Source organism: Oryctolagus cuniculus, chromosome 11 (genome assembly GCF_964237555.1).
Source record: "Oryctolagus cuniculus chromosome 11, mOryCun1.1, whole genome shotgun sequence".
Taxonomy (NCBI): domain Eukaryota; kingdom Metazoa; phylum Chordata; class Mammalia; order Lagomorpha; family Leporidae; genus Oryctolagus; species Oryctolagus cuniculus.
The window spans coordinates 117395432-117411186 of NC_091442.1; the positions used below are offsets into that span (position 1 = coordinate 117395432).

Sequence of the window (15755 nt, forward strand, 5' to 3'; positions counted from 1 at the left end):
ACCCGCATGGGAGACCTGGCTGGAGTTCTGGGCTCCTGGCTTTGGCCAGGCCCAGCCCTGGCTCTTGCAGCCATTTAAAGCATGAACCAGGGGATGGAAGATCTGTGTCTGTCTCTGTCTCCCTCTCTCTCTGCTTTCAAATGAATAAGTTTTAAAAAGATGTGGTAGGAGGGGTCGGCATTATGGCACAAGTGGGTCAAGCTGCTATCTGCAATGCCAGCATCCCATAGATAGGGGCTCTGGTTCGGGACCGGGCTGCTCCACTTCTGATCTAGCTCCCTGCCGCTGTACCTGAGGAAGTAGCAGAAGATGGTGCAAGTGCTTGGGCCCCTCCCACCCATGTGGGAGACCTGGATGGATTTCTGGTTCTTGGCTTCAGCTTGGCTCAGCCATTGGCTGTTTTGGCCATCTGGGGAGTGAACCAACAGATGGAAGATCTCTTTCTCTGTCTCTTTTGCTGTCACTTCACCTTTCAGATAAATAAGTAAATAAATATTTTAAAAAAAGAAAGAAAGAAAAGTTAGTTGGGACGCAGGGGTGCTGGGAATCCCAGCCTGGGTCTGTGTGACTCCAAGGCCACACTCTTAGCTGTGTGGATTTAGTTTCCTGGTGAAAATGGATTTTTACTCCTACGTATGTGGAGGCTTGAGCACTTTTACAAAGCCCTTTCCCTTTTATCCTGCTTGATCCATACAAGGCAGCCCTGTTGTGTGTGGGGGTGGGGGAGGTAGGGGCAGGAATGATCGCCGAGCCCCACAGAAGGGCCTGCATCTGGGGAGGGCATCCCAGCCTTGCCCCTCCGCTCCTGCCGGGCCCTGTGGGGTGGAGCCAAGTCCTGCTGGCTGTGGCCGGGTTGCGGGGGCACCGTGGGCTGCCACCCCGCCTGGCGGAACGTGTGTCCTGTTGCCTCTTTGCAGACATGATTACCAAGCAGGACTGTAAGTACGGGGATAACTGCACCTTCGCCTACCATCAGGAGGAGATCGACGTGTGGACGGAGGAGCGGAAGGGCACCCTCAACCGAGACCTGCTCTTCGACCCGCTGGGGGGCGTCAGGCGCGGCAGCCTCACCATCGCCAAGCTCCTTAAAGAGCACCAGGGCATCTTCACTTTCCTCTGCGAGGTACCTGCCCCGGGCGTGCCCAGCCCCTGGCGTGGGCACTGGGGTGTGGGAGGCTTGGCCTTAGAACCAGCAGGTCCCTGGATTCGGAAAGTTGGGCCCCGAGGATCCTGCCTTTAGAGCCCAGATCCTACCCAGCCCCTCGTCTTGCAAAGGTGGAAGCTGAGGCCAGAAAGAGAAATCGTAGCCCTCACCCTGCTGCTTCCCGACAGCGGTCAGCTGCCAGGCTTGGGCCGAGGGGTTGGGTGCTCATCCCGTCCTGCAACAGTGAGGGCGGGTGGATTCGCCTCGTTTTACTGAAGCTGAGGCTCAGGGTGCGAGGCTCTTCTCACACGGCCGGAACGCGTGGGGCTGTGCTGCAGACGGGGGAGTCCAGACTCCTCAGTCCCTCCTGGGAGTGGCATGGTTGGTGCTGCTCATCTGTCCCCAGCAAGGTGTCCACGGCCTCGCTCTTCCCACCTGCCTCTGTGTGCCCTCCCCTGCAGCCAGGCCGGCTCTAGTGCACCTCCCTGCCCGTTCCCAGACGTGTCCTCTCCCTGGAGTGCCCGCCTGTGGTCCCAGCAGCTCCACTGAGTTTCCTGCCCCAGCCTCCCTGTGAACTCGGCCCTGCCTCCCCACCCTGCTGTAGCATGTTGAGGGTGGAGGCAGTGTCGTGTCCTGGAGCAAGGGTCTGCACCGCCCCTTCCCCCCACCCTTAGCCAGGCGCACTTGGCTGGCCCCGCTCAGGAGTCCGGCTCACAGCTGGGACGCAGCAGGCAGTTCACAATGCACCTGCAGGTCCTTCTTTGATCTTTTGGCCTTCACAGTGAGCCTATGGTTACTCCCAGTTTACAGTCAGGGAAACTGAGGCTCAGGGACCAGAGTAACCCCTTGCTCCAGGCGTGTGGAATGGTGGCATCAGAGAGAGGGGGCAGGAAGAGGAAGCAAGCCAACACAGGTCATCGGGACCCTAACTCAGGGCAGGGCTCGCAGGGACCAAGCTGCCCATCCCCTGGTGGCCTTGTGGGGTCCCAGCCCACCTCCTCCCTGGCAGATCTGCTTCGACAGTAAGCCCCGGATCATCAGCAAAGGCACCAAGGACTCTCCTTCCGTCTGCTCCAACCTGGCTGCCAAACACAGCTTCTACAACAACAAGTGAGTGGCACCCACTGCTGCTCTGGGGGTCGGGGGTGCTAGAGAGGCTCCCAGGGCAGCTTCGACAGCTGGGGACGGCAGGCGCCATGGATCCAGCCTCCACGTGGAAAGCACAGGAGCCCCAGTTATCAAGTATCTATGTGTGATAACCCCAGCAGCCCTTACGCGGGAGAAGCTACTGTCCCCGTGTACACAGGGGAGAAGGCTGAGGCTTGGAAGTAGCTTGGTCAGCAGGCACATGGGGCCCGGCCTCTCCTCCTGCCCCACAACCCCACTGTCGTCATGGCAGCACTGGGCAGTGAGAAGGAGGTGTTGGGCGTGGGGCCGCCCGCCTTTGCCCTCTCCTGCCCACCAGGACCCAGCCCCATCCTGACCAATGTCTGTCTCACGTCCTCTTGCCTTGGGTTTCCTCATCTATAAAACTGATGATGGTCCCATCATCAGTTACGGTTCCTGGCCCAGAGAGGTGCTTCACTGTTGTCCCTAGGGTCCAGAACCAGCTCTGGAGACTCAAGCCGGAAACCTTGGCTTGGTGGGCTTGGGTGCCCTGTGCTTGTTGGAGCTGGGCCTTGAACCTAGGGCTGCCTCCGTGTGGTACCCGCACTTCTTCCCCACTGTCCCATCCGCATTCATGGATGGTGCCTAGAGTGAGCACTCCCGGGCTTGCCTGGCACTGGCAGAGTGGCCCCAGCAGGAGGCAGAGCGTCATCGAGGCTGGGGCTGCATGGTGTCCCTCCCCCCGCCTGCCAGGTGCCTGGTGCACATCGTCCGCTCCACCTCCCTCAAGTACTCCAAGATCCGCCAGTTCCAGGAGCACTTCCAGTTCGACGTGTGCCGCCACGAGGTGCGCTACGGCTGCCTACGCGAGGACAGCTGCCACTTCGCGCACAGCTTCATCGAGCTCAAGGTCTGGCTGCTGCAGCAGTACTCAGGTGAGGGCCCGGCGCGGGCGCGTGGGAACGGCTGGGCTTCAGGGCTGGCCGGTGGCCGGTGGCCAGGGCGAGCTCCCTGGTGCAGCTGGTGTGTCCTGGGTGGTGCAGAGAAGACAAAGCCTCCGGGCTGGGACTGTCCTGGGTGCGGGAGAGAAGCAGAAGTGGGACCCTGGGCTGGGTAGACGTAGTTCCCACTCCAGCTGCTCCACTCGCTCTGGGTGCTTGTCAGCAAGTCAGTCCCCTGCTCTCCTGGGAAGTGGAGCCCATGTGCCTCACCCATCTCACGGGGATTTACCAGACAACCCTTTGTGCTGTGAACCACTGAGGCCCTTGCTCAGAGAGCCCAGGACAATCCACGCACAACCAGGCACAGAAACCCCCTACATCCTCTGACCTAGGACGCGCACCTGCCCCTTTGCTGTTGTAATTGAATCCACAGCATTCCTCTTGGGGGTGGGGCGTGTGGTACGGTCCCTGTCACCATCGCAGTCTTCCAGGGGTCACACTGACAGGAGGTCAGGTGCACATGAGAGCTGTGGTAAGACAGCAGGGGAGAGGGACAGGAAGTGGGGCGTCTCTGAGGGGGTGGCGTCTGAGCAGGGAAGTGTGTTCCAGGCAGAGGGAAAAACCAGTCCAGAGGCCCTAAGGCAGGAGTGAGCCATGTACAGGAAGAATTGGAAGGGGGAGCTGGCAGCTTTGTGAATGGAGACCGTAAGGGGTGAGGCTCAGGGTTGGACCCAAGTCTGTAAGTCTCCATTTCTAGGTCTCAAATAGAAATTCCTGGGATTGTTCTATATATGATGTGCAGTGTCTGGAGGATTTTAAGTGGGTGTAGTTGTGTGATCTGATTAGTATTTTTCAAGTTGCTCTGACCACTGGGTTCAGGATACAGGGGCAGGTCCAGAAAGCAGAGCGAGAAAGAGAGACATCTTCCATCAGCTGGTTCATTCCCCCAAGTGCCCACAACAGCTGGAGCTGAACCAGGCCAAAACCATGAGCCTGGAACTTAATCTCTGTCTCCCACACGGGTGGCAGGGACCCAAGTACTTGAGCCATCATCTGCTGCCTCCCAGGGTGCACGTTAGCAGGAAGTGGGGCATGGGAAGCAGAGGCACTCACTCCAGATGGGATGTGCACATCTCAGCCACTGTGCCAAAGGCTCACCTCAAGATTCCGGGTATATATTTAAAATATTAATTATTTGAAAGGCAGAGTGACAGAGCAAGATCTTGCATCTGCTGGTTCACTCCCCAGATGGCCTCAACAGCTGGGCCAGGCTGAAGCCAGGAGCCAGGAGCTCCACCCAGGTCTCCCACATGCGTGGCAGGGACTCAAGTCCGTGAGCCCGCACCTGGTGCCTCCCAGGTGAGCTGGGTCAGAAGCAGAGCAGCTGGTGCTGATACGGGATGCAGCTGCCCTGGCTGCACCACAGCGCCCGCCCCCTGGGCTTGTTCTGGTGGTGGAACCAGCGAGACTTGTCGGCCCAGATATGAGCACGAGACAAAGGACAGTGTCAAGTTCAAGTCTACCATGAGAGTAACTGGCGGAGTGAGGCTGCTTTTTCCGAGAAGGGGGAGGCTGTCAGAGGAGCAGTTTTGAGAGTAACACTGGGACTCAGTGTAGAACTAGGGTCTGAGCTGCCTGTTGGACTTCGAGTGACTGTGCTGGGCAGGCAGCGGACATGGGAACGGTCTGGGCTTAGATGCATATTTTGGGCTCGTCAGTGGGAACCTGCGTGTCAGGTGCAGTGCCTGGCTCAGTGATGAGTGGCTGCTAGGGATCAGCATCTAAAGGACAAGGCAGGAAGTAGAACGAACTGTGGGGAAAACACGATGACGTGGAGATGGGAGGGGAGGTTTCACGGAGCAGGCGCTGAGCAGGACCTCCAGGGTGGGCTCTGTATCCCTAGCCTGAGGCTGGTGTGGCTCTGATGGGGAGGGTCTGGGGACCCTCCGGGCACTAGCAGTGAAGAGCCCCGGTGCCTCGGTGAGCTGGTGAGCGAGCCTGGGGCAGGGGCTGCCGTGCAGGAGGTGGCCCCGCTGTAGGAGGCCGGGTCAGGGAAGGGGGCTGAGCTGCGGGCCCAAGAGACAAGGACACTGGCACAGGCGCAGGGCTCCCACACCGTGGCACGGAGCAGCCCCTTCCTACTGCATCTTCCCACTCTGAGCCGTGTTTTATCCCCTCGGCCCTTGTGAGGGCTCGGAGCAGGGCCCGCGTCCCCATTCTGCAGATAAGCAGGCGGGCCCAGAGAGGAGTCATTTCCTGCACCCCGTGTCTGTCCATGGCAGAGCCAGACAGGAGTGAGGCTCCTCCACCTGGGCCTCTGGTGGCACTGGCACCTTGGGGGGCCATCGTCTCGCTCCTTGACCAAACGCCTTCAAGGATGCCTGTCTGGCCCCTGCCCTCCCCAGGCATGACCCATGAAGACATCGTTCAGGAATCCAAGAAGTACTGGCAGCAGATGGAGGCCCACTCGGGGAAGGCCAGCAGCAGCTTGGTAAGGCCCAGGCACGGCTCACGGAAGGTGGTGAGGATGCCCTGGGGACTCCGGATGTATCCCTTCCTGGATTCCCCGGAAGTTACGATCTTTCCGATTCCACATCTGTTGTGGGTGTGTGGTTATACGGACACACACGTACATTCACGTACATAAATGGACACTTTTCCTGTCTTTCAGAACCATTTGAGAGTCAGCTGCAGATGTGTGTGTTCTGAAAATAAGCACTTTCACACGACCCCACTGCAGTCACCGACTAATGATTTGACTCAAAGTGCCTCCACTGTGAACTTCAAAAAAAAAAAAAAAATCTATTTATTTGAAAGGCAGAGTTTCAGAGAGGCAGAGGCAGAGAGGTCTTCCATCTCCTGGCTCACTCCCCAAATGGCTGCAATGGCCAGAGCTGGACAGGAGCCAGGAGTTTCCTCCAGGTCTCCCACATGGGTGCAGGGGTCCAAGCACTTGGGCCTTCTTCTGCTACCTCCCAGGTGAATTAGCAGGGAGCTGGATCGGAAGTGGAGCAGCCGGGACTCGAGCCGGCGCCCATACAGGATGCCAGTATTGCAGGCAGTGGCAGCATTACCCACTGCACCACAGTGCTGGCCCCTGAACTTTTTCTTTAAGATTTATTGATTTATTTGAAAGGCAGAGTTACAGAGAGAAAGGGAAAGAGAGAGAAAGAGAGAGAGAGAGAGAGAGGGAGAGAGAGAGAGACCTTCCATCTTCTGGTTCACTCTCTAAATGGCAGGGCTGTGCCAGGCTAAAGCCAGAAGCCTGGAGCTGCACCCAGGTCTCCTATGTGAGTGCAGGGGCCCAAACACTCGGGCCGTCTTCTGCTGCCTTCCTGGGCTCATTAGCGGGTCTCTGGATCAGGACTCCCAGGAGCTTCTGGGACTCAACCAGCACCCATATGGAAATGCCAGTGCTGCAGGCAGTGGCTTAACCTGCTGCACCACAGCACCAGCCCCATAAACTTGAACTTCCCCCTCTGTGACTGAGAATCCCTTCTGGGGAGATGGTGTGTGAATGACCCAGTACTTGCAAACTGCACCCCCAACCCCCGCCACATGTCATCTCTTGTCCCCCTTGATCCTAACCCTGGTCCTGAAGATGTGACCTATGGTACTGTGGCATTTGCAGAAGGGAAAACTCGGGCTCAGAGCCCAGGACTTGCCTGCTCCCTCCCTGCCTGCACCATTCCCACCCCATCACCCATCACAGTCCAGCCTGCCTGTCTCCCAGGGGAGTGGGCAGCCCCGTAGCCCTGATGCCACAGCTCCCTGGGCAGCGGGATCTCAAACCGTACCTGACAGTGGGGACGCTGAGCTCAGAGGGGCTCAGGGGCTCAGGGGCCCAGGGGACAGCGATGTGAGGTGAGGCTGGGTGGCCCTTTCTCTCAGGGGGAGGCTGGGCCCCTGAGCCCCTGAGCCCCTGAGCCATCCCAGGTGCGGCAGGGAGAGAGGTCTTCCCTGTCTGCCACGTCTCCTCGCTCCTAGGCCCTTCCCTCACTCTCCCCTCTCCCTGGTCTATCTCTTGTGACGTCTTTTCCTCTCCCCTCATTTCTTTTTGTGCCGTGAGGAGGGGCAGAGGCACCACCTGTGGCCTCGCCTCCTGCATCCCTCGGACCCCCGATTCCTGCCCGGTGGTGCTGCCAGGGCCCAGGGCCCGGGTGCAGGCCTAGCTGCCTGTGGGTGCCAGAAAGGGCTTCACCCGCCTCCTGCTGCCCACCCACCCCAGACGCCGGCTCAGGTGTGAGGCCTCTTGCTTGCTTCCTCTCCAGAGGGTGGGGCCTGTGGCTTGGGGAACCAGGGCCGAGTCCCTGCTCCGTGCCCCCCACAAAGCATGAGCACCTGCTGTGTGCCAGCCCCTGTCCTCACACAGCTCACCTGTGGCGGGTCGGCAACATCTCTGAGTTTGTCAGATGGGACCGTGAGCCCTACAGACGCAGGCCTGGGCCCAGACCTGGCCCAGCGAGGAGCCAGAGAACCAGTGTGTGTGGCTCACTGTTACAGCAGTGAGGCATCCCTTCTCACTCTTGTGAGAATCCGGGACCCTCTGGGGCCAATAGCAATAAGGCTAGCCCTCTGCCCACCGTAGCGCAGGCGGCGTCCCACTATGAAGGCCTGCGTTTACCTTGTCACTAGAGTGGGGCACTGTGCATCCCAGGTCCCAGGCAGGGCTCCGTCATCAGTGAGGACAGAGCCCCTTCCTGCTCTAAGACAGGCCTGGGCTGAGTCCTGGGGGTGGTCCACAGTGCCGGTGCTAGGAGTCCCTGCGACAGGAGACACACACTTGCCTGGAGGAGCCAGGGCTGCCCAGAGGATGCTGGGGCACTGGGGGCAGCTGGCACACACTTGGAGCAGCAGGCTGCCCAGCACAGCTGCGAGGGCACCTTCCCCGCCCCCGGCCCCTCCCTCTGTCCCAGGAGTGCAGGTAGAGCAGGACTTTCTGCCTGCAAAGCAAAGGCTGGGACAGAGGGTGAGGAGGGAACATGGGGGTGGGGCCTAGAGACATTAGACATAGCGCTGGAGGAGGGGCCAGGGATGCCCAGGTGTCTCCTCCCTGCCCCACCTCCACGGGGTGTTCCTCCTGCTGGACGCCTGAGTTCTTAAGGCCCAGTGCTCATAGCTGGATGCATCAATCAGCACAGGTAGTTTAGGGACTGGGAGTTCGTGGAACGGGCAGCTGTGACTTGGGAGGGCTCCAGGGAGGGCTTCCTTTTGGAGGTGTTGCAGTTTCTAGAACGAGCTGGGTGAAGAATGGAGGGAGGGCATTCCAGCAGGTGCGAAGGCAGGCAGGTGTGACGGGGGAGGCTGTGCCCGCGCAAGTGCAGCCGTTCCACCAAGCAGGCCTCCACAGGAGTGAGGTCTGGGGGGACGACCAGAGGAGGCGGGCAGAGCACCTGGCCAGGAGCCAGGAGCCCCCTGCAGGCTCCCACGCTGAGAAGCCCTGGAGGCCACCGTGTGCCTGGAGAGCCAGTCCATGCCAAGGCCCGGAGTGGCCCCCGCACTCCCAGAGGCGAGACCCCAGCGCGTCACAGGCTCCTCTCCCCACCCCCTGCAGGGAGCCCCTCGGAGCCACGGGCCCAGCACCTTTGACCTGCAGATGAAGTTCGTGTGCGGCCAGTGCTGGAGGAACGGGCAGGTGGTGGAGCCTGGCAAGGACCTCAAGTACTGCAGTGCCAAGGCCCGGCACTGGTGCGCGGGGCCCAGGCAGGGCTCGGGCGGGGTGGGCGCGCTCGGGGAGATCACATAGCCCCAGGCCCTGCCCTGACCTCTCGCCGCCGCCTCCCCTCTGTCCTACCTACAGCTGGACCAAGGAGCGGCGGGTCCTTCTGGTGATGTCCAAGGCCAAGAGGAAGTGGGTGTCCGTGAGGCCCCTGCCGTCTATCCGCAACTTCCCACAGCAATACGACGTGAGCCGGGAGCTGGGGTCAGGGCTGTGGGCCTGGGAGGGCCTGCCCGCCAGCCCGGGCAGTGATGCCGCCCGGTGGACTCAGCAGGCTCCCCTCCCCCCAGCTCTGCATCCATGCGCAGAACGGCCGCAAGTGCCAGTACGTGGGCAACTGCTCCTTCGCACACAGCCCCGAGGAGAGAGACATGTGGACGTTCATGAAGGAGAACAAGAGTGAGTGACAGGCTTAGGGCCCCTACCCCAGCGGTGGGCAGCCCAGCCCCGGCAGCCCTCCCTCTGCCACCTGCCCTCCTCCAGCCTCACCAGCTGGGCAGGGGTCCTGGGGCAGAATGCACGGAGAAGCCCCTCACCAGGCACTCTGTCCCCCATCCCCTGCCCAGTCCTGGACATGCAGCAGACCTACGACATGTGGCTGAAGAAGCACAACCCAGGGAAGCCGGGGGAAGGGACCCCGATCAGCTCTCGGGAAGGGGAAAAGCAGATCCAGATGCCCACGGACTATGCTGACATCATGGTAAGGCCCCGTCTCGGTGAGCCCGGGGCCCTGGGCTGAGCCCGCCCAGGAGGGGCCGGCAGCGTGGGGCGTGGGCGTCCATGGTGCTGTGTCCCCAGATGGGCTACCACTGCTGGCTCTGCGGCAAGAACAGCAACAGCAAGAAGCAGTGGCAGCAGCACATCCAGTCGGAGAAGCACAAGGAGAAGGTCTTCACGTCCGACAGCGACGCCAGCGGCTGGGCCTTCCGCTTCCCCATGGGCGAGTTCCGGCTCTGCGACAGGTGCTGCAGGGAGGCAGGCCCGCAGGAGGGGGGCCCTGGCCGGCCCTGGCTCCTTGTGGTCTGGCAGTGGCATGCTGGGGGTGGAGGTGGGTCTTGGATGTGGGGAGAGGGGGCAGCAGCAGGTGGCTCAGCGCTGGGTGAGACCCCAGAGAGGGCCGGACGCCCGGGTGCTCCCTGAGTTGGCAGTGAAGGTACTCGGGAGAGGCCTGTTTGGGAGGGTAACCAGCTGGGGCAGGAAGGGCCCAGAACTGGGACAGTGAAGTCTCCGGCTGCCCGCAGGCTCCAGAAGGGCAAGGTCTGCCCAGACGGGGACAAGTGCCGCTGTGCCCACGGGCAGGAGGAGCTCAGCGAGTGGCTGGACCGGCGCGAGGTCCTGAAGCAGAAGCTGGCCAAGGCCCGCAAGGACATGCTGCTGTGCCCGCGAGATGACGACTTCGGCAGGTACAACTTCCTGCTGCGAGAGGACGGGGACACCACCGGTGCCACCCCAGAGGCCCCTGCTGCTGCTGCCTCTGCCGCCGCCGCCGCTGCCACCACCACGGGGGAATAGGGCCAGGTCTTGGCTGTGGGCAGAGTCCTGGGGTCGGGGGTAGGGGTGGGAAGAGAAGGCCTCATGGAAGGGCTAGGGCAAGCCAGCTGGGGGTGGGGGATCGACCTCATCAGGCAGCCCCTTGCCCTCTGGGGCCCATCCATCCTCCCTGCCCCCACTGCCCCCTGTGCGCATACCCAGGTGCACACGCTGCAGCCCCAGGCAGTCCCAGGGTCTGTATCCTGCTGAAACCTGGGCAGACCCTCCCCCACCCCCGTGGCTCTCCTGGTTGGGGTGGGAGGGGCCTGGCTGACCCCTCCAACTTCAGCTTACAGCTTTAACTTCTGTCTGCTCCTACAGGGGGCCCAAAGCTCAGGGCTGGGGAGCCTGGGGTCCCCACTTGAATCTGCAGCAAGAGGGGCTTTCTCCTTGGTCCCCCACCCTATCCCCTTGCCCTGAGGGCAGATTAGGATACCACAGAGGGCAGGGGACCCTGATTAGCTTTAAAATGCAGCCCCAGGATGGAGCCAGGGGACACTTACCCCACCCCCCCAGGCCCCAGTTTCCCCTCTGGCTAGAAGGGTGGGAGAGGCTGGACTGGTGATTTCTGGAGCCTGGTTGAGGAGTCTTGATTCTGTCCCTGATGCCCCCGCCCCGGCCCTTCTTCCTCGTGGGCAGTTGAACATAGACTGGAGCCTTCAGCCTTTGGATGGGTCCCAACCCAATCTCCACTTTGCAGACACGAACACTGAGGCCCAGGGGAGGAGCTGGTCTGCCCAGGGTCTCTGGTCCACTGCTGGAGGCGGAGCTGGGATGAATGGGGGAGAGACCACAATGCTCAGGGCCAGTCACTGGCTGGAGCCCTCAAGCCTCTTGGCAGGCAGGGATGGGGCCGTCTCTGAGTCAGGGTGCAGTGTGGGGGAGGGGTCCCTGGAGGCTGGGGACGCGCAGCTCTCATCAGTACCCCCTGGAGGGCAGAGGCGGCAGAGGACTGTGCTGGTGAGCTCAGGTTCTACAGGAGGTGCAGTGGTGGGGAGGGGAGGGCCTGGGGGACTTGGAGAGAAGAGATGACCCTGGCACCTGGGCCACTCCAGGACGGCACATGACCCCTCTGTCCTGGCGACCATCGCGATCCTCTGCCCTCAACCCAGACACACCATGTGTCCATCTGTCCCAGCTCTTCCCGATGCCAGCCCTGCCAGCTGCCTGGGACCCCAGCTGACCCCAGCCTTTGCCCTTACCCACTAAGGCCTCTCCTGTTCCCCTCGTCTGACGTGTCTGTGTGTACCCCTTCCTTTCCATTCCATGCCCCACGGGAAGACTCAGCCTCCCCTGGCTCCCCAAACATTCCAGAATGCCCCAGGCTGTTGGCACAAGGAGCGGGACACCCCCGCAGACACCCAGGGACCAAGGCAGGGTGGGGGTGAGACGGAGAGAACAGAATACCCATGCTTCTCCCCGAGCAAAGACCGATCGTGCGGTGACAAACGAGGGGCACCAGGGCTCTGGAGGACCCTGCTCCTCATTGCCACCGCCGCCAGCCTTTTCCCGACAGCTGTGGCTTGCTCCCTTGTCTCCTCCCCGCCCCGCCCCAGCAGGCCAGCACTGCAGAGTCTGGGTGCTGGTGGCCTGCCTGGGGGGAGGAGAGACCACCGCCCAGGTGGGGGCCGTGCCGTGAATGGCATGACACTCGTCCCCCTGACCCGTGGTGTTGTAGTCCGTCGTCACCAGCCTTGTTCTAGTGTGTATATATGTCGCCCCGTGATGCATATATACACAGGTATTAAATATATCGCTCTATATAATATTATATATGTGTGTGGTATCCAAGGAATCACTTCTAATGAGGGCTAAAGATAAAGAAACGGCCAGAAGAACGCAGCCATTCTTGCGTGGGGGGTTGTTTCCCCCGCTGTTGGTGAGGAGCTGAGCCCCGGAGCCAGGATTCAGAGGTGATCGGATTCAGGCAGCGGTGGTGGGAGCGCCCCCACCCCGGGGCCCAGCTCTGCCGATTGCTTCCTGGACCACAGCGTGCAAGAATAACCAAACTTGCCAAAGAAGTAGGCTGCAAGTCCAGGGTGTCCGTCTGCAGCTGTGATCGGACCAGGGGCCCTGTGGGCAGGGAGTTAGGGGGAAGGGCACGGCTTCAGCTGTTGCCCCTCTGAGGCCTGTGCCCACCCCTGGTGGCAGGGCCAGGACAGCATGGCACGGTGGGGTGGGGGCGGGGCCTGCGTTTCTCAGCTGGCAGTAATCAATTTAATGGTCCTTTTTAAAACATCTGTGTATTAAAAATTTAAGAATACCACACTTTAATATTAAATATCATAAGGTCTAGTATCTTGATAATAATGTAGATGTTTTAATAACAATTTTTGTCCTTCTTAAAATAAAATGAAAGAAACTTGATTCTTTTAGCCTTTGTTCTAGAAAATAAACGCGCGCACTTTGACCCCAGTCCCCGAGGTGTTGCTCCTACTCCTCCCCAGCTGGCACTCGCGCCCGGCGCCCTGGGCTGCTCTGCACCCGTGGGGCAAAGCTGGCGGGCGCTGGCTGCGCCTGAGGCTGACATTCCGAGGGGTGAGGGCGGCCCGTGTCCCTGTGTACACAGAGGCCCAGCTGACCCCGCGCAGGCAGCACTGTTGGCCAGGACAAGCTGTGCTCTGCACAGTGGCCCCAGTGCCACCGTCCGCCGCCTCTCCCCACCTGCTGGATCTTTGCCAGCGATGCTGCCCTGGGCTGTGCCCCTGGTGGAGGCAGCTCCCTCAGCGGAAGGGCCGTGCGCGCGTCCTGGCCGCACCCCCGACTCCCCGAGGCTGGAGCAGCCTGACGTCAGGTGGGCCCCCAGTTCCCTCACCTTAGGAGGAGTGGATGCATTACAGCAGGGGTTCGGGGCGGGGGGAGTCCTGCGGGAGGGGCTCTCACCGGGTAGCGCTCAGGAGAGGCCCGAGGCCAGGGAGTCAGCCAGCTGGGTCTGCAGGAGGCGCTCCGGTGCCTGATACAGGATGGGAGGGGGCGCTGAGCAGCTCGGTCACCGCAGGACTGGGGCGGCTGTCCCTTCACCACAGCCCTGCAGGAATGGAGTGAGCGTCCCTTCTCACCACAGCCCTGCAGGAACGGAGTAAGCGTCCCTTCTCACCACAGCCCTGCAGGCCCGGGGTGGGTGTCTCTTCTCAGCGCAGCCCTGCAGGTACGGGGTGGGAGTCCCTTCTCACTGCAGCCCTGTAGGCCCGGGGCAGGTGTCCCTTCTCACCACAGCCCTGCAGGCCCGGGGCAGCTGTCACTTCTCACCGCAGCCCTGCAGGACTGGGGCAGCTGTCCCTTCTCACCACAGCCCTGCAGGCATGGGGCAGGCATCCCTTCTCACCACAGCCCTGCAGGCCCGGGGCGAGCGTCCCTTCTCACCGCAGCCCTGCAGGACTGCCGAGCACCCTTCACAGCCTCCGCAGACAGTGAGGGTTTCAGGGACTCCTGGGAAAGAGGCAGAAAAAAAGATGGAGAACCTCCTGGGAATTGGCTGTCGGCAGAGGTGCCCTTGGCTCTGTTCTTCTGGCGTTCTTGGCTCCCCGACTGCACTGTGCAAAACTAAGTGGTGCGGGAAGCTGCAGCCCCTCCTGGGGCTGGAGAGAGAATGGCTTGCAGGAGGAAAGTCGAAGAGCAGTTCCGGGGACCTCGTGGACTAAACCTCAGTTCCCTTAAGTTCCCGCCTGGTCCTCGTTTGGCTTGGGTTGGTCAGCATTAACTAGGCACCCACTGCACCCTCACTCCTGGCATCCAAGACTGTGGGAGAAGCTGTGGCTGTCTTGAATCCAGGCTGCTGGCAGGGGTGGAGGGCGACCTACATAGAAGATTGTGGGGTAATGGGTAATGTGATGGGCACCGTGGTGGGAGACACTCAGCAAGCCAGGGAAGGCTCATCCAGGCTGGGAAGCCAGGTGGGCTTCCTGGAGGAGGAGATAGAACTGGAATTCAGGCTTCCAGAAACTCGTGTCATTGTTAATTAGTGCGCATGTAACGCTGTGCATCTTTTTCTCTTCATTCTGGGCCACATCTGTGGTTCCATGCACCAGGGCCACCTGGATATTTGGTCAGTGGCTGAGATAGACCCCGTCAGAGGGCCCCCACTGCTGGTCTTCAGCCTTGGAAGTAGAGACCGCAGTGAGGCCCACCCACAGTGCACCACTGCCAAGGGTCCTGGAGCGAGCCAGGTGTCTCGGGAGCCTGCAGGTGCGGCTCGGGTGGCCCTGGAGGGTTCTCCCTAACCTGCTTTCACACCCCGCTGTTCCCCACCAGGGAGGCCCTGTGCAGCTTCCCAGGAAGTGTCCCCAGGCCCTCAGGAAAGGGCAGCCCGGGACACTGGACCCACATGCTGGCTGGCAAGCTGTGTCCAGCTATCCTGGCCCCTTCACTTCTGCTGGCCAGGGAGAGAGCAAAGCACAGAGACAGTTGGTTTTGGGTTTTTAAAGATTTATTTGAAAGGCAGAGCAGCAGAGAAAGAGGGACCTTCAGCCCACTGGTTCACTCCCCAAATGCCTGCAGCAGCCGGAGCCGGGCAGGCTAACGCCAGAAGCCAGGAGCTTCTTCCAGGTCTCCCGCAAGGCTGATAGAGGCCCAAGCACCAGGGCCGTCTTCCACGGCCTCCCCAGGCACATTTGCAGGGAGCTGGATCAGAAGCAAAGCAGCCAGAAATGAGGACAATCCCCACACACCTGCCGTGTGGCCCCTTCCGGACGTGTCCGGGGATGTGCCTGCCCGGCCCTTCCCTCCCCCCCCCCCCACCTGACCATCATTGCCACTGCCAGCTGGACACCGAGCACACAGCAGGGGTGCCGCTGAGGGCATTCAGGGGCACAGGCGTCCTCTAAAGGCGGGGAGTTTGCTGAGGAGGCTTGGTGTTTGGTGTTGAACTCCCGGGGTCCAGCCTGGTGAGCAGGGTACTTGTACGACAGGTGGGGTCTGCGGAAGGCTCACAGGCGCGAATCCCCCGGAAGGGCAGCGCCAGGCAGCGGGGGCATTTCTGAGACACTGAGGGTACTTCCTGTTGTCTCTGAAGTCTCGCTCTGTAGCTGCCTGCCCATTCCACCCTTGTCAGCCAGAGCTTGCACTCCAGGGCTCGTAGGCCAGGAAGTAGTTAATGCACCAACTCACCTGAGTCAATGCTGTCTGCAAATCACAGGTAAACTCAAAGCAGCCTGCACCGGGCCCTCTGTACCCATACTCCCAGGGACACGGCGGGCGCCAGCTTGGGCCCTGGCTGGAACAGAACAGAAAGGGGGCCTTGCTTTTGCCATGACCGAGTATCACTACATCCTCAAAGCATACAGCTCTGGGAGTTAAGCCGCTGCCTGCAGTGCCA

The 15755-nt window shown here is 61.1% G+C and overlaps 1 protein-coding gene across 2 annotated transcripts in view; it reads left to right on the forward strand.

The window, feature by feature from the left end:
• Positions 1-12808, forward strand: part of ZC3H7B (zinc finger CCCH-type containing 7B) — a 52501-nt gene extending 39693 nt beyond the window's left edge. For both annotated transcript variants that reach the window (XM_008275171.4, XM_051834009.2), the window contains exons 14-23: positions 918-1123; positions 2154-2254; positions 3005-3186; positions 5598-5683; positions 8747-8880; positions 8993-9098; positions 9202-9310; positions 9478-9611; positions 9710-9873; positions 10153-12808. In XM_008275171.4, coding sequence (XP_008273393.1) covers positions 918-1123; positions 2154-2254; positions 3005-3186; positions 5598-5683; positions 8747-8880; positions 8993-9098; positions 9202-9310; positions 9478-9611; positions 9710-9873; positions 10153-10423 — 1493 coding nt within the window. In that variant the 3' untranslated portion in view covers positions 10424-12808. The remainder of the gene's footprint in view (positions 1-917; positions 1124-2153; positions 2255-3004; positions 3187-5597; positions 5684-8746; positions 8881-8992; positions 9099-9201; positions 9311-9477; positions 9612-9709; positions 9874-10152) is intronic.
• Positions 12809-15755: the final 2947 nt, after the last annotated feature.